This window comes from Pristiophorus japonicus, chromosome 24 (assembly GCF_044704955.1).
Source record: "Pristiophorus japonicus isolate sPriJap1 chromosome 24, sPriJap1.hap1, whole genome shotgun sequence".
Taxonomy (NCBI): domain Eukaryota; kingdom Metazoa; phylum Chordata; class Chondrichthyes; family Pristiophoridae; genus Pristiophorus; species Pristiophorus japonicus.
Window position 1 is genome coordinate 6,559,156 of NC_092000.1, and position 25,676 is coordinate 6,584,831.

Here is a 25,676-nt window from a genome sequence, read left to right on the forward strand (position 1 = left end):
ACACATTCTCTCACACATACACACTCATACACACAGGCACTCACTAACACACTCTTTCACACATACACACTCACTCACACACACACTCATATACATACAATCTCACACACGCCCACACACACAAACTCTCACACACACAATCACATTCACACGCACACTGACACACACACACACACACTCTCACAGGCACTCACACACACACACTGCCTCTCAAACACCACAGGCACTCACTCACACACAGACACTCATATACATGCAATCTCACACACATACACTCACACACACACACTCACACGCTCACACATACTCACATACACATGCACACACACACACTCACACACACACACTCACACACACACACTCACCCACACACTCACAGGCACTCACAGGCACTCACACAGACAAACACACACACACTCACAGGCACTCACTCACACACACATGCACATACTCTCTCATACACACACTCACACACACTCACTCACACACACACTCTCACACACACTCACACACTCTCACACTCTCACACACACTCTCACACACTCACACACATACTCACACACACACACTCACTCACACATTCACAGGCACTCACTCACACACACATGCAAACACTCCCTCACACATACTCTCACACACTCACACTCACACACACTCACTCACACATTCACAGGCATTCACTCACACACACATGCACACACTCACACACAGACTCGCACACACACACTGACACACATACACACTCTCTCAGACACACACTCACACACACTCACACACAGGCACACACATATTCACTCACACTTACATTACACACACTCTCACACACAGTCACACACACACACTCTCTCACACACTCACACACATACTCACACACACATACACACTCACACTCACACACAAACACTCTCTCACACATTCACACACTTACAGGCACTCACTCATGCACATACACATGCTCACACACACTTACACACTCACGCACACATACACACACTCACACACACACACACACACACACACACACACACACACACTCTCTCTCTCTCACACAATCACTCACACACACAATCACACTGACACACACACACTGACACACACACACACACTCACAGGCACTCACTCACACACACACACACACTCACACACACACACTCATATACACATGATCTCACACACACACACACACACACACACACACTCTCTCTCACACACACACACACACACACACACACTTACACTCATATACACACAATCTCACACACACTCACACACACACACAAACACACACTCACACACACTAACTCTCACACATACACTCACTCACACACACAATCACATTCACACACACACTGACACACACGCACACACTCTCACAGGCACTCACTTACACACACACACTCCCTCTCACACACACACTCCCTCTCACACACACAATCACACTCATATACATGCAATCTCACACACATACACTCACACACACACTCACACACACACTCACACACACATGCACACCCACACACACACTCACACACACACACACACACACACTCACCCACCCACACACTCAAAGGCACTCACACACACATACTCACACACTCACTCACACACATGCACACACTCTCTCATACACACACTCACACACACTCACTCACACACACACTCTCACACACACTCACACACACACACACTCTCACATACTCATTTACACACATATTCACACACACACACTCACACTCACACACACAAACACTCACTCACACACTCACAGGCACTCACTCACACATTCACAGGCACTCACTTACACACACATGCACACACTCTCTCACACACACACTCACACACTCTCTCAGACACACACTCACACACACTCACACACAGGCACACACATATTCACGCACACTTACACTACACACACTCTCACACAGTCACACACATCCTCACATACACACACACACACTCACACATACTCACACACACATGCACACCCATAAACACACTCACACACACACACGCACTCACCCACACACTCACAGGCACTCACACACACACACTCACACACTCACAGGCACTCACTCACACACACTTGCACCACTCTCTCATACACACACTCACACACACTCACATACACACACACTCTCACACACACTCACACACAAACACACACTCACACACACTAACTCTCACACACACACACACACTCACACACACACTCACACTCATATACACACAATCACACTCACACACACACTGACACACACGCACACACTCTCACAGGCACTCACACACACACTCACACTCATACACATGCAATCTCACACACATACACTCACACACACACACTCACACACACACACATACTCACACACTCACACATACTCACACACACATGCACACCCACACACACACTCACACACACACACACACTCACCCACACACTCACAGGCACTCACACACACACACTCACACACTCACACACACACACATGCACACACTATCTCATACACACACTCACACACACTCATTCACACATATACTCGCACACACACACTCACACTCACACACACACACACTCACTCACACACTCACAGGCACTCACTCACACATTCACAGGCACTCACTCACACACACATGCACACACTCTCACACACACACACACGCTCACACACACACACACTCTCACACACATTCACACACACAACAGACACACACATATTCGCTCACACATACACTACACACACTCTCACACACATATTCACTCACTTACACTACACACACTCTCACACAGTCACACACACCCTCACATACACACACACACACTTTCTCACATACACACACACTCTCACACACTCACACACATACTCACACACACGCTCACACACACACTCTCACACACATTCACACACACAGCAGGCACACACATATTCGCTCACACATACACTACACACACTCTCACACACACACACACACTCACACACACACTCACACACACACAGACACACTCACACATACACACTCACACACACACACACTCACACACACACAGACACACTCACACATACATATTCACACACTCACACACACACACACACACACACAGATACACTCACACATACACAGACACACTCACACATACACATTCACACACACACACACTCACACACACACAGGCACAATCACACATACACATTCACACACACACTCACACACACAGACACACTCACACACTCACACACACATACTCACACACACACACACTCACACACACACAGACACACTCACACATACACATTCATACACTCACACACACACAGACACACACACACACAGACACATTCACACACTCACACACACACAGACACACTCACACACACACAGACACACTCACACACACCCTCACATACACACACACACACACACACTCACACATACACTTTCTCTCTCACACACATACTTCACACACACAACAATAACCTGTATTTATATGACACCTTTAACATAGTACAACGTCCCAAATCTTCACAGGAGTATTATAAAACAAAAGTTAACACTGACCCAAATAAGGAGATATCAGGACAGGTGAACAAAAGCTTGGCCAAGGAGGTAAGTTTTAAGGAGCATCTTAAAGCAGGTAGAGATGGGGCGAGGTTTAGGGAGGGAGTTCCAGAGCTTGGGATCCAGGCAACAGAAGGCACGGCCACCGATGGTGGAGAAATTTGGGGATGTGCAAGTGGCCGGAATTGGATGAGTGCGGCGATCTCGTAGGGTTGTGGGGCTGGAGGAAGGTTAGAGATAGGGAGTGATATACTCAAGTCAATATACATTGGCGCAGACAGTTACAAACAAGATATAGGCATATGCACTCACACATTGTAGCAGTCCAGATTGATCCTTGCACTAAGGCCATTAATAAAGAAGACATATTGACGTTTTTAAACAGTGCAATCCAAAGCTTAATTATTGATGGCCTCCGGGGAAGATTTGATGAAGACGCTTACTGATCTCTAAGCGCGGTATTCTCTGCTGTCTTTGCACAATACAAGCCGCACTTTACCATTTCAGGAACGTCATCTCCTCCTGTGCCTATAGATGAGCAGTCAGTCGGGGACACAGCGACCCACCGCACTCCGTCCAGAGAGCCAAAGAAAGGGCTCCAATGCACTTTGCTTTTGCCCAAGATTGTAATCTTACTGTTGCGCCCAAGGGGTTGCCAACTCTCCAGGATTGCCCTGGAGCACTCCAGGAATGAAAGATTGATGCCCAGGGCATTCACATGCACACTCCAGCCATGTCGACCTGCACTATCATGCACTACCTGTTAATTTCCCATTCATCTCATATTGCTGATACTAACAGAATATGGTTGATCCATCAATGAGGAAATAGTGCCAAAAACAGCTCTTTCCAACCCTCTTTAACACAGACAGGCCAAACAAACATCTCAAACTTACTATCTGTGGGCACTTCCTGTGTACTGAACCTTACTTCCTGTCGGCACGTTTTTTTCACATGTGTGTGCTAACTTTCTTTTCATTAATACTTTCCATGACCTCATTTATAATGGAAACTGCTGATGTAAACATGTCACACTGTAATTACACCACCCTGCCAGTGGTGGTGCTGTAGCACCTTAGTTTCACTCTGCCACACACATGCTCACATACACTTCAACATGCATGCTCGCACTCACACATGCTCACACACACACATGCTCATACACACACACACACACACACACACACACATGCTCACACTCACACATGCACACACACACACGCTCACACGCTCACACACACAAACAGACACACACAGACAGACACACACACACACGCTCACACACACAAACAGACACAAACAGACAAACACACACACACGCTCACACACACACATGCTCATACGCACACACATGCTCACACACACACACGCTCACACGCTCACACACACACACACACGCACGCTCACACACACAAACAGACACACACACACACACACTCACACACGTTCACACACACAAACAGACACAAACACACACACACACACTCGCACACACACGCGCTCATACACACACACACGCTCACACACACACGCTCATACACGCTCACACACACACACACTCACACACACACACGCTCACACACACTCACACACACACACATACTCACACTCACACACACACACACATGCTCACACACACATACACTCACACACACATGCAAAACCCCTGCACTCCGTACAACTCTGCTTTGCTTCACAACTGCCCACAGTTTCGTTATTTAACTATAAATCATCATCATCATAGGCAGTCCCTCGAAATTGAGGAAGACTTGCTTCCACTCTAAAAGTAAGTTCTCAGGTGACTGAACAGTCCCAATATGAGAGCCACAGTCCCTGTCACAGGTGGGACAGACAGTGGTTGAGGGTAAGGGGTGGGTGGGACAGGTTTGCCGCACGCTCCTTCCGCTGCCTGCGCTTGGTTTCTGCATGCTCTCGGCGACGAGACTTGAGGTGCTCAGCGCCCTCCCGGATGCTCTTCCTCCACTGAGGGTGGACTGGTCTTTTGCCAGGGACTCCCAGGTGTCGGTGGGGATGTTGCACTTTATCAGGGAGGCTTTGAGGATGTCCCTTGTAACGTTTCCTCTGCCTACCTTGGGCTCGCTTGCCATGAAAGAGTTCCAAGTAGAGCGCTTGCTTTGGGAGTCTCGTGTCGGGCATGCGGACAATGTGGCCCTGCCCAGCGGAGCTGGTCGAGTGTGGTCAGTGCTTCGATGCTGGGGATGTGGGCCTGGTCGAGGACACTAACGTTGGTGCGTCTGTCCTCCCAGGGGATTTGCAGGACCTTGCGGAGACATCGTTGGTGGTATTTCTCCAGCGACTTGAGGTGTCTACTGTACCTGGTCCATGTCTCTGAGCCATACAGGAGGGCGGGTATCACTACAGCCCTGTAGACCATGAGTTTGGTGGCAGATTTGAGGGCCTGGTCTTCAAACACTCTCTTCCTCAGGCGACCAAAGGCTGCGCTGACACAATGGAGGCGATGTTGAACCTCGTTGTCGGTGTCTGCCCTTGCTGATAGTAGGCTCCCGAGGTATGGAAAATGGTCCACATTGTCCAGGGCCGCGCCGTGGATTTTGATGACCGGGGGGCAGTGCTGTGTGGCGGGGTCAGGTTGGTGGAGGACCTTGGTCTTACGGATGTTTAGTGAAAGGCCCATGCTTTCGTACACCTCGGTGAAGGTGTTGTCTTGGAGTTCAGCCTCTGAACTTAACTATAAACTTAGATGTGGCCCTTACGGCTAAAGAGATCAAGGGGTATGGAGAGAAAGCAGGAAAGGGGTACTGAAGTTGCATGATCAGCCATGATCATATTGAATGGTGGTGCAGGCTCGAAGGGCCGAATGGCCTACTCCTGCACCTATTTTCTATGTTTCTATGTTTCTAATAACATGGTAGCTCTGTACAGAACAACAATAACGACAAAGTGCTGAATTATGACTACAAGCCCTGCTCCAATTACCCGTGACTCTCTAAATCTCCTTTGCCTCAACACTGCACCATGGGAAATCAACCAGTGAGACACACAGGCACAAATTGGACCAGAGGTGGCAACTGAGCTGTGTTAACTCCATCTTATTTATGCCCATGTTTCTTCTAGCTTTGTCCTTATATATCTTTGTTTCTCTGTTCTCCTTCGAGCAGAGAAGGTTCGAGCGAGATTTGACAGAGGTGTTCAAAATCACAACGGGATTTGATAGAGTAGACGGAGGGAAACTGGCGGGAGGGTTGGTAATCAGAGGACACAGATTTAAGGCGATTGGCAAAAGAACCAGCGGGGGAGATGAGTTTTTCGTTTAGGCAGCGAGTTGTTGTGATCGAGAAAGCGCTACCTGCAAGGGCGGTGGGAGCGGATTCAATAATAAGTTCAAAAAAGGATACTGGATAAATACTTGAAAAGAAAAAGCAATGCTGGGCTATAGGGAGTGGGACTAATTGGATCACTCTTTCAAACAGCGAGCACGGTCATGATGGGCCGAATGGCCTACTCCTGTGCTGTATGCATCTATATGCCTTTCTGTACTTTGCACTGTGGATGTCCTAGGCTTATGGCAACACTGGTTGGCTGTCAGTCTCATAGAAACATAGAAACATAGAAAATAGGTGCAGGAGTAGACCAATCAGCCCTTCGAGCCTGCACCACCATTCAATATGATCATAAGAATTAGGAACAGGAGTAGGCCATCTAGCCCCTCGAGTCTGCTCAAATCTCATGGCTGATCATTCACTTCGGTACCCCATTCCTGCTTTCTCTCCACACCCCTTAATCCCTTTAGCCGTAAGAGCTATATCTAACTCCCTTTTGAATATAGCTGACGAACTGGCCTCAACAACTTTCTGTGGTAGAGAATTCCACAGGTTCACAACTCTCTGAGTGAAGAAGTTTCTCCTCATCTCAGTCCTAAATGGCTTACCCTTTATCCAACATCAGGAACATTCTTCCTGCATCTAACCTGTCCAGTCCTGTCAGAATTTCATATGTGTCTGTGAGATCCACTCTCATTCTTCTAAACTCCAGTGAATACAAGTCCAGTTGATCCAGTCTCTCCTCATATGTCAGTCCTGCCATCCCGGGAATCAGTCTGGTGAACCTTCGCTGCACTCCCTCAATAGCAAGAATGTCCTTCCTCAGATTAGGAGACCAAAACTGTACACAATATTCCAGGTGTGGCCTCACCAAGGCCCTGTACAACTGCAGTAAGACCTCCCTGCTCCAATACTCAAATCTCCTAGCCATTTGCCTTCTTCATCACCTGCTGTACCTGCATGCCAATCTTCAGTGACTGATGTACCATGACACCCAGGTCTCATTGCACCTCCCCTTTTCCTAATCTGCCGCCATTCAGATAATATTCTGCCTTTGTGTTTTTGCCCCCAAAGTGGGTAACCTCTCATTTATCCACATTATACTTGTCCCTGAGCAAATTCTTGTGCACAGTTCTGGTCTCCTTACCCAAGGAAGGATATAATTGCCATAGAGGGAGTGCAACAAAGGTTCACCAGACTGATTCCTGGGATGGGGGGATTGTCCTATGAGGAGAGATTGAGCAGACTAGGCCTGTATTCTCTAGAGTTTAGAAGAATGAGAGGTGATCTCATGGAAACATACAACATTCTTACAGGGCTTGACAGGGTAGATGCAGGGAGGATGTTTCCCCCGGGCTGGGGAGTCTAGAACCAGGGGTCACAGTCTCAGGATAAGGGGTCGGCCATTTAGGACTGAGATGAGGAGAAACTTCTTCACTCAGAGGGTGGTGAATCTTTGGAATTCTCTGCCCCAGAGGGCTGTGGAGGCTCAGTCGTTGAGTATATTCAAGGCTGAGATCGATAGATTTTTGGATATTAAGGGAATCAAGAGATATGGGGATCGGGCGGGAAAGTGGAGTTGAGGTCGAAGATCAGCCATGATCTCAGTGAATGGCGGAGCAGGGCTCGAGGGGCCAAATGGCCGACTCCTGCTCCTAATTCTTATGTTCTTTGCTTATGACTGCGCTGGGGGTTCTCACTGGGGAAATGTAAGGAAGGGTCTCGCTGAGCACCTTTACCCGATCTTATCTCTGCACAGCTGCCGTGAGATTGGCTGTGTACTTTCCAGCAATCTCGGATTTTAATGTCATTTTCCCACTGATTTTTTTTCTCCTGCAAGTTTCTAATTGCATCCAGACATAAAATCATCAGGGAAAGTGCGGGGTGAATTGAAACTGCTCAATATTAGTTCAATGAATCAGAGTTTTAATGGCTATGTTAGCTTTCATGACAGGCAAATGAAACTTATAAGAATATTGCACATTAACACCACAAATGTGCCCACACTGTCTAAATTATGGACGCAGCTTATATTCCAGGCAAGAAATACATGTTCTAATCAGACTGTGATATCCTGCTTAAGATACCGAAAGCATGAGGAAATTATTATGAAACCACACAGCCATCAACAGGAGCTTAAACTAGACAGGAGTTATGATTAGAATATTTTAGAAACATAGAAAATAGGTGCAGGAGTAGGCCATTCAGCCCTTCGAGCCTGCACCACCATTCAATAAGATCATGGCTGATCATGCAACTTCAGTACCCCATTCCTGCTTTCTCTCCATACCCCTTGATCTCTTTAGCCGTAAGGGCCACATCTAACTCCCTTTTGAATATATCTAACGAACTGGCCTCAACAGCTTTCTTTGGTAGAGAATTCCACAGGTTCACAATTCTCTGAGTGAAGAAGTTTCTCCTCATCTCGGTCCTAAATGGCTTACCCCTTGTCCTTAGACTGTGACCCCTGGTTTTCATCTGTCTTCTTAAAAAGTAGCCCCCGCGGAGTCGAGGATGACTTGCTTCCACACTAACAGGAGTTCTCAGGTGACTGATGAGTCCAATGTGGGACCGACAGTCTCTGTCACAGGTGGGGCAGACGGTGGTTGGAGGGACGGGTGGGTGGGGGGCTTGGGTTTGTCGTGCGCTCCTTCCGCTGTTTGTGCTTGGCCTCTGCCTGCTCCCGGCGAAGAGGCTGGAGGTGTTCGGCGCCCTCCCGGATGAGCCTCCTCCACTTTGGGCGGTCTCGGCCCAGGGACTCCCAGGTGTCAGTGGGGATTTTGCACTTTTTTCCAAGGAGGCTTTGAGGGTGTCCTTGAAGAGTTTCCTCTGCCCACCTGGGGCTTGCTAGCCTTGTGGGAGCTCTGAGTAGAGCGCTTGTTTTCATTAAACTTGTCTTAACTCATTCCCTGTAGCGTAACAGGAATCCCTGTTAAGTGGAGACCATTGCGCATGCCAGTTAATCAGAATACGCCAAGTGGCAGCGAGGCACAGCTCGGAAGAACTGACTGCAGCTCTTGCTGTCACCCACAGGTTCTCCTGGCTGGGCAAAACATATTGAACAAATGGTGATTGCAGTGTTACATTGGAGACAGCTTGTAGCCGCTCGCACTGCTGTGCTGTCTTAGTTCATTTGGCAAGTAGACGGCAAGTAGAGGAAAGATTGGATAGGCTTGAACTGTATAAAACACTGGTTAGGCCACAGCTGGAGTACTGCGTGCAGTTCTGGTCAGCACATTACAGGAAAGATGTGATTGCACTGGAGAGGGTGCAGAGGAGATTTCCGAGGTTGTTGCCAGGACTGGAGAATTTTAGCGATGGGCAAAGATTGGAGAGGCTGGGGTTGTTTTCTTTGGAACAGAGGAGGCTGAGGTGGGACCTTATTGAGGTGTATAAAATTTTGAGGGGCCTGGATAGAGTGGATAGGACGGACCTATTTCCCTTAGCAGAGGGGTCAACAACCAGGGGCCATAGATGTAAAGTAATTGGTAGGAGGTTTAGAGGGGATTTGAGGGAGAATTTAGTCACCCAGAGGGTGGTGGGGGTCTGGAACTCACGGCCTGAAAGGGTGGTAGAGGCAGAAACCCTCACCACATTTAAACAGTACCTGGATGTGCGCTTGAAGTGCGTAACCTGCAGGGCTACGGACCCAGAGCAGGAAAGTGGGATTAGGCTGGGTAGCTCTTTATCGGCCGGCACGGACACGATGGGCCGAAATGGCCTCCTTCCGTGCTGTAAATTTTTATGGTTCGACGATTCTGACCACTCGGAACAGAATAGACCGGATCTGTACCCGGGTCTGTCCTGAGCAAGCTGGTCTCCATTTTATTCAATTGCGAGTGTTTAAAAAATAAATAGATTTTTCCCCGGATATTTAAAAGCGTTCACTTTGACCTTCGACCTTCTCCAGTCCTCTCAGGACTCTTGACATGTGATGAGGTCGCACTCCATGACCCCTGACCAGCCCCACTCTCTCAATCCTGCCCACTAGGGCCCACACCTGGAGTATTGTGTACAGTTTGGGTCTCCTTACCCAAGGAAGGATATACTTGCCACAGAGGGAGTGCAACGAAGGTTCACCAGACTGATTCCTGGGATGGGGGGATTGTCTTATGAGGAGAGATTGGGCAGATTAGACCTATATTCTCTCGACTTTAGAGGTGATCTCATTGAAACATACAACATTTTTACAGGGCTTGACAGGGAAGATGCAGGGAGGGTGTTTTCCCCGGGCTGGGGAGTCTAGAACCAGGGGTCACAGTCTCAGGATCAGGGGTCGGCCACTTATACTTCGGTTCTGTCTTCACAAAAGAGGACACAAATAACATCCCAGAAATGCTAGAGAACCAAGGGTCTAGTGAGCAAGAGGAATTAAAGGAAATGATAATTAGTAAGAAAATAGTGCTAGAAAAACTAATGGGACTGAAGGCCGATAAATCCCAGGGTCTGATGATCCGCATCCCAGAGTACTAAAAGAGGTAGCCATGGAAATAGTCGATGAATTGGTTGTCATCTTCCAAAATTCTATAGATTATGGAACAGTTCCTGCAGATTGGAGGGTGGCAAATGTAACCCCACTATTTAAAAAAGAAGGGAGAGAGAAAACGGGGAACTACAGACCGGTTAGCCTAACATCAGTAGTAGGGAAAATGCTGGAGTCTATTATAAAGGATGTGATAACGGCACATGTAGATAATATCAACGGGATTAAACAAAGTCAACATGGATTTAGAAACATAGAAAATAGGTGCAGGAGTAGGCCATTCGGCCCTTCGAGCCTGCACCAACATTCAATAAGATCATGGCTGATCATTCACCTCAGTACCCCTTTCCTGCTTTCTCTCCATACCCCTTGATCCCTTTAGCCGTAAGGGCCATATCTAACTCCCTCTTGAATATATCCAATGAACTGGCATCAACAACTCTCTGCGGCAGGGAATTCCACAGGTTCACAACTCTCTGAGTGAAGAAGTTTCTTCTCATCTCAGTCCTAAATGGCTTACCCCTTATCCTTAGACTGTGTCCCCTGGTTCTGGACTTCCCCAACATCAGGAACATTCTTCCTGCATCTAACATGTCCAGTCCCGACAAAATTTTATATGTTTCTATGAGATCCCCTCTCATTCTTCTAAACTCCAATGAATAAAGGCCCAGTCGATCCAGTCTCTCCTCATATGTCAGTCCAGCCATCCCTGGAATCAGTCTGGTGAACCTTCGCTGCACTCCCTCAATAGCAAGAATGTCCTTCCTCAGATTAGGAGACCAAAACTGAACACAATATTCCAGGTGAGGCCTCACCAAGGCCCTGTACAACTGCAATAAGACCTCGCTTATCCTATACGCAAATCCCCTCGCTATGAAGGCCAACATGCCATTTGCCTTCTTCACCGCCTGCTGTACATGCATGCCAACTTTCAATGACTGATGTACCATGACACCCAGGTCTTGTTGCACCTCCCCTTTTCCTAATCTGTCACCATTCAGATAATATTCTGCCTTCGTGTTTTTGCCCCCAAAGTGGATAACCTCACATTTATCCACAGTATATTGCATCTGCCATGTATTTGCCCACTCACCTAACTTGTCCAAGTCACCCTGCAGCCTCTTTGCGTCCTCCTCACAGCTCACACCGCCACCCAGCTTAGTGTCATCTGCAAACTTGGAGATATTACACTCAATTCCTTCATCCAAATCATTAATGTATATTGTAAATACCTGGGGTCCCAGCACTGAGCCCTGCTGCACCCCACTAGTCACTGCCTGCCATTCTGAAAAGGACCCATTTATCCCGACTCTCTGTTCCTGTTTGCCAACTAGTTCTCTATCCACATCAGTACATTACCCCCAATACCATGTGCTTTAATTTTGCACACCAATCTCTTGTGAAAAGCCTTTTAAAAGTCCAAATACACCACATCCACTGGTTCTCCCTTGTCCACTCTACTAGTTACATCCTCAAAAAATTCCAGAAGACTTATCAAGTATGCTTTCCCTTTCATAAATCCATGTTGACTCGGTCCGATCCTGTCACTGCTTTCCAAATGCGTTGTTATTTCATCTTTAATAAATTGATTCCAACATTTTCCCCACTACTGATGTCAGCTAACCGATCTATAATTACCCGTTTTCTCTCTCCCTCCTTTTTAAAAAAATGCTGTTACATTAGCTACCCTCCAGTCCATAGGAATTGATCCAGAGTCGATAGACTGTTGGAAAATGATCACCAATGCATCCACTATTTCTAGGGCCACTTCCTTAAGTACTCTGGGATGCAGACTATGAGGCCCCAGGGATTTATCGGCCTTCAATTCCATCAATTTCCCTAACACAATTTCCTGCCTAATAAGGATATCCTTCAGTTCCTCCTTCTCATTAGACCCTCGGTCACCTAGTATTTCCAGAAGGTTATTTGTGTCTTCCTTCGTGAAGACAGAACCAAAATATTTGTTCAATTGGTCTGCCATTTCTTTGTTCCCCACTATAAATTCACCTGAATCTGACTGCAAGGGACCTATGTTTGTCTTCACTAAACTTTTTCTGTTCACATAGCTACAGAAGCTTTTGCAGTCAGTTTTTATGTTCCTGGTAAGCTTCCTCTCATACTTTATTTTCCCCCTCCTAATTAAGCCCTTTGTCCTCCTCTGCTGAATTCTAAATTTCTCCCAGTCCTCAGGTTTGCTGCTTTTTCTGGCCAATTTATAGGCCTCTTCCTTGGATTTAACACTATCCTTAATTTCTCTTAATTTATGAAAGGAAAATCATGTTTGACAAACCTACTGGAGTTTTTTGAGGGTGTAACTGATAGAATAGATAAGGGAGAACCAGTGGATGCAGTGTATTTGGATTTTCAGAAGGCCTTTGATAAAGTCCCACATAAGAGGTTAGTGTGCAAAATTAAAGTGCATAGGATTGGGAGTAATGTACTGGCATGGATTGAAAATTGGTTAACTGACAGGAAACAGAGAGTAGGAATAAACGGGTCTTTTTCGGGGTAGCGGGCAGTGACTAGTGGGGTACCACAGGGATCAGTGCTTGGGCCTCAGCTATTCACAATATATATCAATGATTTGGATGAGGGAACCAAATGTAATATTTCCAAGTTTGCTGACGACACAGGTGGGATTGTGAGTTGTGAGGAGGATGCAAAGACACTGCAAGGCGACTTAGATAGGTTGAGTGAGTGGGCAAACACATGGCAGATGCAGTATAATGTGAATAAATGTAAAGTTATCCACTTTGGTAGGAAAAACATAAGGACAAAGTATTATTTAAATGGTGATAGTTTGGGAAGTGTCGATGTACATTGGGACCTGGGTGTCCTTGTACACCAGTCATTGAAAGCAAATGTGCAGGTGCAGCAAGCAGTGAGGAAGGCAAATGGTATGTTGGCCTTCATTGCAAAAGGATTTGAGTACAGGAGCAAGGATGTCTTACTACAGTTATACAGGGCCTTGGTGAGACCGCACCTGGAGTATTGTGTGTAGTTTTGGTCTCCTTACCTAAGAAAGGATATACTTGCCATAGAAGGGAGTGCAGCGAAGGTTCACCAGACTGATTCCTGGGATGGCAGGACTGTCGTATGAGGAGAGATTGGGTCGACTCGGCCTGTATTCACTCGAGTTTAGAAGAATGAGAGGGGATCTCATTGAAAGGTATAAAATTCTGACGGGGTTGGACAGACTGGATGCGGGGAGGATGTTTCCCCTGGCTGGGAAGTCTAGAACAAGGGATCACAGTCTCAGGATACGGGGCAGGAAATTTAGGACTGAGATGAGGAGAAATGTTTTCACTCAGAGGGTGGTGAACCTGTGGAATTCTCTACCACAGAAGGCTGTGGAGGCCGAGTCACTGAATATATTTAAGAGGGAGATGGATAGATTTCGAGAAACAAAAGGCATCAAGGGGTATGGGGAGAAAGCGGGAATCTGGTGTTGAGATAGAGGATCAGCCATGATCATATTGAATGGTGGTGCAGACTCGAGGGGCCGAATGGCCTACTCCTGCTCCTATTGTCTATGTTTCTATGTCATGTTTCTATTTAGGACGGAGATGAGGAGGAATTTCTTCACTCAGTGGTAGACGGCAGAAAGAGGACTACAATTCATTGCCTGGTCGATGTTAAGGTCCCATGGAAACGATTTGAAGCAGAGCAGAGAGCTCCCCGGGTACCTTGGTCAACAGTCATCTTTCAAGAAGCAGCACCTAAGCAGCTTGTCTGGCCGTCTGTCTCCCACGGTGCCGCTGGGTGCTGACTGTGCAAAATTGTCTGCCACATTGGCCCACAATGAAACAGTAACACCCACAGCAATTCACGAGTTGCCAAGTGGCACATCTTGCCTCCCTTATTGATTGTTCCCCTGATAACACTGTAAAATTATATTCAGGAAAACATCTCAATCGGTGAAAGCTATCAGCCCCAAGTGCGATACCGAGCGTCCAAAGATGGCCGACCGCTGAATTGTGGGAAAAAGAAAACTTCAGCGTTCCTTCTTTGCTGATCAGTGGGCAGCAGAGCCGCTAAACACCAAGGGAAACATCTTATTAGCACCTTCTACCCATTTGCCAGCTAATCAATGAGAGGTCGGAAGCATCCAAGGTGGCCAAGGATTAAACAGGCAGATCTCAGTGGCCCAAGTTCTGCCGCTATTGATCGCCGAGCCAGTACCACTGTTGAATAATAAGGAACTTTGAAAATCTCTCAAAGGGTTTAACCCAGCGTTTCATTTGACCCTAGAGTTTTTGCACCAACAATAACAACTCGATGTCAGCTGTGGCTCAGTGGGCAGCACTCTCGCCTTTGAGTCAAAAGGTTGTGGGTTCAAGTACCACTCCAGAGACTCGGGTGCAGACTCTAAGCCAACACTCCCTGTGATATCTTTACAATATCGCCAATACACACGCACACACCTCTCCACACTCACACTCTCACACAAAAAGCAAAATACTGCGGATGCTGGAATCTGAAATAAAAAACAGAAAATGCTGGAAATACTAAGTGGGTCAGGCAGCATCTGTGGAGAGAGAAACAGAGTTAACGTTTTGGGTGGATGACCCTTGGTCAGAACTGGCGAATGTTCGAAATGAACAGATTGTTAAGGAGCACTGAAAGGGGGAGGGGAGGAGAGAACAAAAGGGAAGGTCTGTGATAGGGGGGGAAGGCAGGAGAGATTAGAGAGAACAAAAGGGATGATGGGCTGACTTGAGATGGTAATGGCAGGAGTTAGAGAAAGGTTAATCTGGATAGGGTGTGAATGGCGGGATAATTACTGGCTGCCATTGGGGACAAAGAGAAAAAAAAAAGATATAAAATGCGGGGGCGGGGAAGGGAGTCAAAAATGGGCAGGGTTTATCTGAAATTGTTGAACTCGATGTTGAGTCCAGAAGCCTGTAAAGAGCCTAAACGAAAGATGAGTTGCTGTTCCAAGCTTCATTGGAACAGTGCAGGAGGCCGAGGACAGAGACAAGATGGCTCTTAACAGAACGTGTCACGTGACCCTTTTATTGTCTGTCCACTAGGTGGCACTCTATGACAACTTCCAATGCCAGCACTTTCTTTCAGAAGGAGAAATGGTTATGTTGCTGGGCCTCTGATCCAGAGGCCTGGAACGATGAGTCAGAGACGTGAGTTCAAATCCCACCACGGCAGCCGAGGGGAATTTAAATTTAATTAAATAAATCTCACATCACAAAAAAATGAAAAGTTCAATATTACCATTCTCGCTGTGATTGATCTCATTTCAGGAGCATTATTGGCTTGGCACGAGGCAGAGGGCAACACTAAAGAGATGTGCTTTCTTTATTTGATTTTAAATCCACCCTGAACGCAGCAAACATTGGGCCATAAAACCGGTGGTGTCCAAAGGAGAATATTTCGAGGCCTATGAAGGAGCCAATTCTGGGATAGGAGCAGCTGATTTAAAGACGCGGTCCTTGAAATCAGCTCTAACACCATAAATATTTCCGCAGAAAAGTATTCCAATTTCCCCCCCCCCCCAACCCAATCCTCCCAATTTAAGAGTTTCAATATATTTGAAGAGGAATAATTAGATTGGAGACGGACCTATCCCTGGATTCATACTTCACTCAGTTCTCTGCAGTGTGAGCCTACAAACACCTTGCCTTTGGGGGAAATAACTTTGTTTTTGCGTTTGATTACAAGTGATGAATCATGATGTTGAGACCGAGATAGTGGAGGAATGCAAAACTACAGGCCATCCATGAGAGATAGTCACCGATAAATCCAATGGGGAATTCAGGAGAAACTTCTTCACCCAGAGAGAGGGGTGAGAATGTGGAACTCGCTGCCACAGGGAGGGGTTGAGGCGAATAGTATCGATGTATTTAAGGGGAAGCTGGATAAACAGATGAGGGAGAAACATAGAAACATAGAAAATAGGTGCAGGAGCAGGCTATTCGGTCCTTCGAGCCTGCACCACCATTCAATAAGATCATGGCTGATCATTCCCTCAGTACCCCATTCCTGCTTTCTCTCCATACCCCTTGATCCCTTTACTGTAAGGGCCACATCTAACTCCCTTTTGAATATATCTAACGAACTGGCCTCAACAACTTTCTGTGGTAGAGAATTCCACAGATTCACAATTCTCTGAGTGAAGAAGTTTCTCCTCATCTCGGTCCTAAATGGCTTACCCCTTATCCTTAGACTGTGACCCCTGGTTCTGGAACTCCCCAACATCGGCAACATTCTTCCCGCATCTAACCTGTCCAGTCCCGTCAGAATTTTATATGTTTCCATGAGATCCCCTCTCATTCTTCTAAACTCCAGTGAATACAGGCCCAGTCGATCCAGTCTTTCTTCATATGTCAGTCCTGCCATCCCGGGAATCAGGAATAGAAGGATATGTGATGGGGTGAGATGGCGAGAGGTGGGAGGAGGTTGGTGTGGAACATAAACCCTGGCACGGAGCCATTGGGCCGAATGGCCTGACTAGCAGCTGTTAAATTCGATGTAATTCTATGAAATAATAAAGGCAGCTGTGCAAAATAACATCATATTAACGCACCACCAAAGAAATCGCCATTTTCCCCGATCTCCATGCCAACTTTCTTCCCTCAATCAACAGATTATCTGGTCATTATTAAATTGGCTGCTGCGTTTCCTACATTGCAGCAGTGACTGCACTTAACAAAGTACTTCATTGGCTGTACAGCGCTTTGGGACGTCCGGCCGTCGTGAAAGGCGCTATATAAATGCAAGTCTTTCATTTCGTCTCCTTTCAGCCCGTTTGTACGTGGCGCTGATTTGGGTCTTTTTACACCCCCGAGAGGAATTGATGCTAGTTTTAGCTTCAAATCTCCCCTCGACCTGCAGGAAAAGTCCATTCTAGGCTGTGAGGCTATTCAGCTGCCATAGTTATCAGGGTTTAGCCCCGACCCTGTCCTCCCCCAATGCCCGTCCACTTGCCCGTTCCAGCCGTTGTCACTAAAGAAAGAGAGACCTGAATTTATGTAGCCCCATACACGACCGCAGGACTTCCAAAGCGCTTTCCAGCCAATGAAGTACTTTTGGAGTGTAGTCACTGTTGTAATGTGGGAAACGCGGCAGCCAATTTGCACACAGCAAGCTCCCACAAACAGTAATGTGATAATGACTGGATAATCTGTTTTTGTTATGTTGACTGAGGGATAAATATTGGCCCCAGGACACCGGGGATAACTCCCCTGCTCTTCTATGAAATAGTGCCATGGGATCTTTTACATCCACCTGAGAGGGCAGGTGGGGCCTCGGTTTAACATCTCATCCAAAAGACAGCACCTCTGACAGTGCAGCGTTCCCTCAGTACTGCCCCTCCGACAGTGCGGCGCTCCCTCAGTACTACCCCTCCGACAATGCGGCACTCTCACAGTACTACCCCTCCGACACTCCCTCAGCACTTCCCTCCAACAGTGCGGTACTCCCTCAGCACTGCACTGGGAGTGTAGGCCTAGATTTTTGTGCTCGAGTCCCTGGAGTGGGACTTGAACCCACAACCTTTTGACTCCGAGGCGAGAGTGCTGCCCACTGAGCCACAAGCTCTGCCATTTCTAACTGAGTTTGGATCCTATCTCCAGGTAGGACAAACAGCGGAAGGAACGTCCGACAACCCAAACACCCCACCCACCCGTCCCTCCAACCACCGTCTGCCCCACCTGTGACAGAGACTGTAGGTCCCGCATTGGTCTCATCAGTCACCTGAGAACTCCTGTTAATGTGGAAGCAAGTCATCCTCGATTCTCGGGGGACTGCCTCAGAAGAAAAAGGTCAAAGAGGTAGGTTTTAACGGGCGTCTTAAAGGAGGAAAGAGAGGTCGAGAGGTAGAGAGGTTTAGGGAGGGAGTTCCAGAGCTTAGAGCCCAGGCAACAGAAGGCACGGCCACCGATGGTGGAGCGATTATAATCAGGGATGCTCAGGAGGGCAGAATTAGTTGAGGAGCGCAGACATCTCGGCGGGGGGGGGCGGGTTGTGGGGCTAACGGAGATTACAGAGATAGGGAGGGGCGAGGGCCATGGAGGAATTTGTAAACAAGAATGAGATTTTGAAATCGAGGCATTGCTTAACCGGAAGCCAATGTAGGTCAGCGAGCACAGGAAGCGATGGGTGAGCGGGACTTGGTGTGAGTTAGGACACGGGGAAGTGAGCACAGGGGGTGATGGGTGAGCGGGACTTGGTGCGAGTTAGAACACGGGGCAGCGAGCACAGGGGGTGATGGGTGAGTGGGACTTGGTGCGAGTTAGGACACGGGGCAGTGAGCACAGGGAGCGATGGGTGAGCGGGACTCGGTGCGAGTTAGGACACGGGGCAGCGAGCACAGGGGGTGATGGGTGAGCAGGGCTTGGTGCGAGTTAGGACACGGGGCAGTGAGCACAGAGGGTGATGGGTGAGCGGGACTCGGTGCGAGTTAGGACACGGGGCAGCGAGCACAGGGGGTGATGGGTGAGCGGGGCTTGGTGCGAGTTAGGACACAGGCGGCCAAGTTTTGGATCACCACTAGTTTACGTAGGGTAGAATGTGGGAAGCCAGCCAGGAGTGCGTTGGAATAGTCAAGTCTGGAGATAACAAAGACACCATTTGCTTGAAGTACACACGAATGAATGCGTAAGAATCGAACTAGCGTTGGTCCAATTACCTGTGGGCTTACATGTCTAAAGTGGGGAGGGCAAATGGAGCCATTCTCTATTGAAAGCTGCCTGGTTCACAAGGAAGTGGTACTGAGAAAGCTAACAAGGGTTATTATAAAACATAGAGCGAAAAATGACATTAATTTGTATATAATTTTACAGATGATTGATTTCACTGCATAATATTTCATTTCAGATGGTTGGTAGATCAATTAAATGTTTTCTGGTTGCTCTAAAGCAGGGCAGGAGTCAATCCAACTCCCAGCCACCCGAAGTGACTGAAAGGTATATTTGCATTTACATTTCAGCTCATCAGATTGTCAAAACATTTCACACTGGAAATTACTTTTTTTCAGTGGAGTGATCATGCAGGCAAACGGAATTTATTCAAAGATTTAAAACCATTTTTGTTTATATTTTCCAATTGACTCTTCGTGCTCTCACAGGCCGACCCCTCCCTCAGGCTGGTCACGCTCAGATGCAGCCTGGAGATACTCAGTGAGCCCCAGGCTTAAAGAACATAAGAAATAGGAGCAGGAGTCGGCCATTCGGCCCCTCGAGCCTGCTCCGCCATTCAATAGGATCATGGCTGATCTGATCTTGGCCTCAACTCCACTTCCCCGCCCGCTCCCCATAATCCGTGACTCCCTTATCGTTCAAAAACCTGTCTATCTTTCCATCCCTATTGTGGCTCTTAGGGTGAAAGAGGGGGAGGAAATATTGAAGAGAAAGAGAGGAAATACTGGAGAGAGAGGGAGGAAAGTAACGATAGAATTATGAAAGACTTACATTTATATAGCGCCTTTCATGACCAACAGACGTCTCGAAGCCCTTTACAGCCAATGAAGTACTTTTGGAGTGTAGTCACTGTTGTAATGTGGGAAACGCAGCAGCCAATTTGCGCACAGCAAGCTCCCACACAGAGCAATGTGATAATGACCAGATAATCTGTTTTAGTGACTTTGGTTGAGAGATAAATATCAGCCCCAGGAATAACTCCCCTGCTTTTCTTCAAAATAGTGCCTTGGGATCTTTTCCATCCACCTGAGAGAGCAGACAGGGCCTCGGGACTAATTAGCAATCTTGTTGTGCGAGGCCCCTGGGGAAGAGTGACCATAATATGATAACATTCTTTATTAAGATGGAGAGTGACACAGTTAATTCAGAGACTAGGGTCCTGAACTTAAGGAAAGGTAACTTCGATGGTATGAGATGTGAATGGGCGAGGATAGACTGGCAAAGGATACTTAAAGGGTTGACAGTGGATAGGCAATGGCAGACATTTATAGATCACGTGGATGCACTTCAACAATTGTACATTCCTGTCTGGAGTAAACGTAAAAAGGGGAAGGTGGCTCAACTGTGGCTAACAAGGGAAATTAGGGATCGTGTTAAATCCAAGGAAGAGGCATATAAATTGGCCAGAAAAAGCAGCAAACCTGAGGACTGGGAGAAATTTAGAATTCAGCAGAGGAGGACAAAGGGTTTAATTAGGAGGGGGAAAATAAGAGTACGAGAGGAAGCTTGCAGGGAACATAAAAACTGACTGCAAAAGCTTCTATAGATATGTGAAGAGAAAAAGATTAGTGGGTCCTTTGCAGTCAGATTCAGGTGAATTTATAATGGGGAACAAAGAAATGGCAGACCAATTGAACAAATACTTTGGTTCTGTCTTCACTAAGGAAGACACAAATAACCTCCTGGAAATACTAGGGGACCGAGGGTCTAGCAAAAAGAAGGAACTGAAGGAAATCCTTCTTAGTCAGGAAATTGTGTTAGGGAAATTGATGGGATTGAAGGTCGATAAATCCCCAGGGTCTGATAGGTTGCATCCCAGAGTACTTAAGGAAGTGGCCCTAGAAATAGTGGATGCATTGGTCATCATTTTCCAACATTCTATCGAATGTTCCTATGGACCGGAGGGTAGCTAATGTAACACCACTTTTTAAAAAAGGAGGAAGAGAGAAAGCGGGTAATTATAGACCGGTTAGCCTGACATCAGTAGTGGGGAAAATGTTGGGATCAATTATTAAGGATGAAATAGCAGCGCATTTGGAAAGCAGTGACAGGATCGGTCCAAGTTAGCATGGATTTATGAAAGGGAAACCATGCTTGACAAATCTTCTAGAATTTTTTGAGGATGTAACTAGTAGAGTGGACAAGGGAGAACCAGTGGATGTGGTGTATTTGGACTTTCAAAAGGCTTTTGACAAGGTCCCACACAAGAGATTGGTGTGCAAAATTAAAGCACATGGTATTGGAGGTAATGTATTGACGTGGATAGAAAACTGGTTGTCAGACAGGAAGCAGAGAGTTGGAATAAACGGGTCCTTTTCAGAATGGCAGGCTGTGACTAGTGGGGTGCCGCAGGGTTCAGTGCTGGGACCCCAGCTATTTACAATATACATTAATGATTTTAGATGAAGGAATTGAATGTAATATCTCCAAGTTTGCAGATGGCACTAAGCTAAATGGCAGAGTGAGCTGTGAGGAGGATGCTTAGAGGCTGCAGGGTAACATGGACAGGTTTGGTGAGTGGGCAAATGCATGGCAGATGCAGTATAATGTGGATAAATGTGAAGTTATCCACTTTGGTGGCAAAAACAGGAAGACAGAATATTATCTGAATGGTGACAGATTCGAAAAAGGGGAGGTGCAACGAGACCTGGGTATCATGGTACATCAGTCATTGAAGTTTGGCATGCAGGTACAGCAGGCGGTGAAGAAGGCAAATGGCATAGAAACATAGAAACATAGAAAATAGGTGCAGGAGTAGGCCATTCGGCCCTTCTAGCCTGCACCGCCATTCAATGAGTTCATGGCTGAACATTCAACTTCAGTACCCCATTCCTGCTTTCTCGCCATACCCCTTGATCCCCCGAGTAGTAAGGACCTCATCTAACTCCTTTTTGAATATATTTAGTGAATTGGCCTCAACAACTTTCTGTGGTAGAGAATTCCACAGGTTCACCACTCTCTGGGTGAAGAAGTTCCTCCGCATCTCAGTCCTAAATGGCTTACCCCTTATCCTTAGACTGTGACCTCTGGTTCTGGACTTCCCCAACATTGGGAACATTCTTCCTGCATCTAACCTGTCTAACCCCGTCAGAATTTTAAATGTTTCTATGAGGTCCCCTCTCATTCTTCTGAACTCCAGTGAATACAAGCCCAGTTGATCCAGTCTTTCTTGATAGGTCAGTCCCGCCATCCCGGGAATCAGTCTGGTGAACCTTCGCTGCACTCCCTCAATAGCAAGAATGTCCTTCCTCAGGTTAGGAGACCAAAACTGTACACAATACTCCAGGTGTGGCCTCACCAATGCCCTGTACAACTGTAGCAACACCTCCCTGCCCCTGTACTCAAATCCCCTTGCTATGAAGGCCAACATGCCATTTGCTTTCTTAACCGCCTGCTGCACCTGCATGCCAACCTTCAATGACTGATGTACCATGACACCCAGGTCTCTTTGCACCTCCCCTTTTCCTAATCTGTCACCATTCAGATAATAGTCTGTCTCTCTGTTTTTACCACCAAAGTGGATAACCTCACATTTATCCACATTATACTTCATCTGCCATGCATTTGCCCACTCACCTAACCTATCCAAGTCGCTCTGCAGCCTCACATCATCCTCCTCGCAGCTCACACTGCCACCCAACTTTGTGTCATCCGCAAATTTGGAGATACTACATTTAATCCCCTCATCTAAATCATTAATGTACAGTGTAAACAGCTGGGGCCCCAGCACAGAACCTTGCGGTACCCCACTAGTCACTGCCTGCCATTCTGAAAAGTCCCCATTTACTCCTACTCTTTGCTTCCTGTCTGACAACCAGTTCTCAATCCATGTCAGTACACTACCCCCAATCCCATGTGCTCTGACTTTGCACATCAATCTCTTGTGTGGGACCTTGTCGAACGCCTTCTGAAAGTCCAAATATACCACATCAACTGGTTCTCCCTTATCCACTCTACTGGAAACAACCTCAAAAAATTCCAGAAGATTTGTCAAGCATGATTTCCCTTTCACAAATCCATGCTGACTTGGACCTATCATGTCACCTCTTTCCAAATGCACTGCTATGACATCCTTAATAATTGATTCCATCATTTTACCCACTACCGATGTCAGGCTGACTGGTCTATAATTCCCTGTTTTCTCTCTCCCTCCTTTTTTAAAAAGTGGGGTTACATTGGCTACCCTCCACTCCATAGGAACTGATCCAGAGTCAATGGAATGTTGGAAAATGACTATCAACGCATCCACTATTTCCAAGGCCACCTCCTTAAGTACTCTGGGATGCAGTCCATCAGGCCCTGGGGATTTATCGGCCTTCAATCCCATCAATTTCCCCAACACAATTTCCCGGCTAATAAGGATTTCCCTCAGTTCCTCCTCCTTACTAGACCCCCCGACCCCTTTTATAACCGGAAGGTTGTTCGTGTCCTCCTTCGTGAATACCGAACCAAAGTACTTGTTCAATTGGTCCGCCATTTCTTTGTTCCCCGTTATGACTTCCCCTGATTCTGACTGCAGCGGACCTACGTTTGTCTTTACTAACCTTTTTCTCTTTACATATCTATAGAAACTTTTGCAATCCGTCTTAATGTTCCCTGCAAGCTTCTTCTCATACTCCATTTTCCCTGCCCTAATCAAACCCTTTGTCCTCCTCTGCTGAGTTCTAAATTTCTCCCAGTCCCCAGGTTCGCTGCTATTTCTGGCCAATTTGCATGCTGGACTTCATATCGAGAGGATTTGAGTATAGGAGCAGGGAGGTCTTACTGCAGTTGTACAGGGCCTTGGTGAGGCCACACCTAGAATATTGTGTTCAGTTTTGGTCTCCTAATCTGAGGAAGGATGTTCTTGCTATTGAGGGAGTACAGCGAAGGTTCACCAGACTGATTCCCAGGATAGCAGGACTGACACAGGAGGAGAGACTGGATCAACTGGGCTTGTATCCACTGGAGTTTAGAAGGATGAGAGGGGATCTCATAGAAACATATAAAATTCTGACGGGACTGGACAGGTTAGAGGCAGGAAGAATGTTCCCATTGCTGGGGAGTTCCAGAACCAGGGGTCACAGTCTAAGAATAAGGGGTAAGCCATTTAGGACCGAGATGAGGAGAAACTTTTTCACTCAGAGAGTGGTGAACCTGTGGAATTCTCTACCACAGAGAGTTGTTGAGGCCAGTTCGTTAGATATATTCAAAAGGGAGTTAGATGTGGCCCTTATGGCCAAAGGCATCAAGGGGTATGGAGAGAAAGCAGGAAAGGGATACTGAGGTTGAATGATCAGCCATCACAGATAGATAGATTTTTAACCAATAAGGGAATTAAGGGTTACGGGGAGCGGGCGGGTAAGTGGAGCTGAGTCCACGGCCAGATCAGCCATGATCTTTTTGAATGGCGGAGCAGGCTCGAGGGGCTAGATGGCCTACTCCTGTTCCTAATTCTTATGTTCTTATGATCTTATTGAATGGTGGTGCAGGCTCGAAGGGCAGACTGGCCTACTCCTGCACCTATTTTCTATGTTTCTATGCTTCTATGTAACATCTCCTCCGAAAGATGGAAAACAGAAAGAAAGGAAATACTGGAGATAGTTAGAGGGGGAAATACCAGAGACAGAGAGATCAGAAAATACAGAATAAAGAGAGACAGAAGAAAGAAAGCAAGTACTGAACAGAGAGAGGAAAAGGCATATA

At 46.9% G+C, this 25,676-nt stretch overlaps 1 protein-coding gene across 2 annotated transcripts in view; it reads right to left on the bottom strand.

Annotated features, from left to right (window-relative positions):
- The window catches only part of olfm2a (olfactomedin 2a), a 420,885-nt gene that overhangs the window by 180,353 nt on the left and 214,856 nt on the right, over positions 1 to 25,676 (bottom strand). The window contains exons 2-3 of one of the 2 annotated variants that reach the window (XM_070867014.1): positions 23,306 to 23,316; positions 14,645 to 14,685 (exon numbers count right to left, since the gene is read on the bottom strand). The exons of the other annotated variant lie outside the window; for it this stretch is intronic. Coding sequence (XP_070723115.1) covers positions 14,645 to 14,685; positions 23,306 to 23,316 — 52 coding nt within the window. The remainder of the gene's footprint in view (positions 1 to 14,644; positions 14,686 to 23,305; positions 23,317 to 25,676) is intronic. 2 annotated transcript variants of the gene reach the window in all.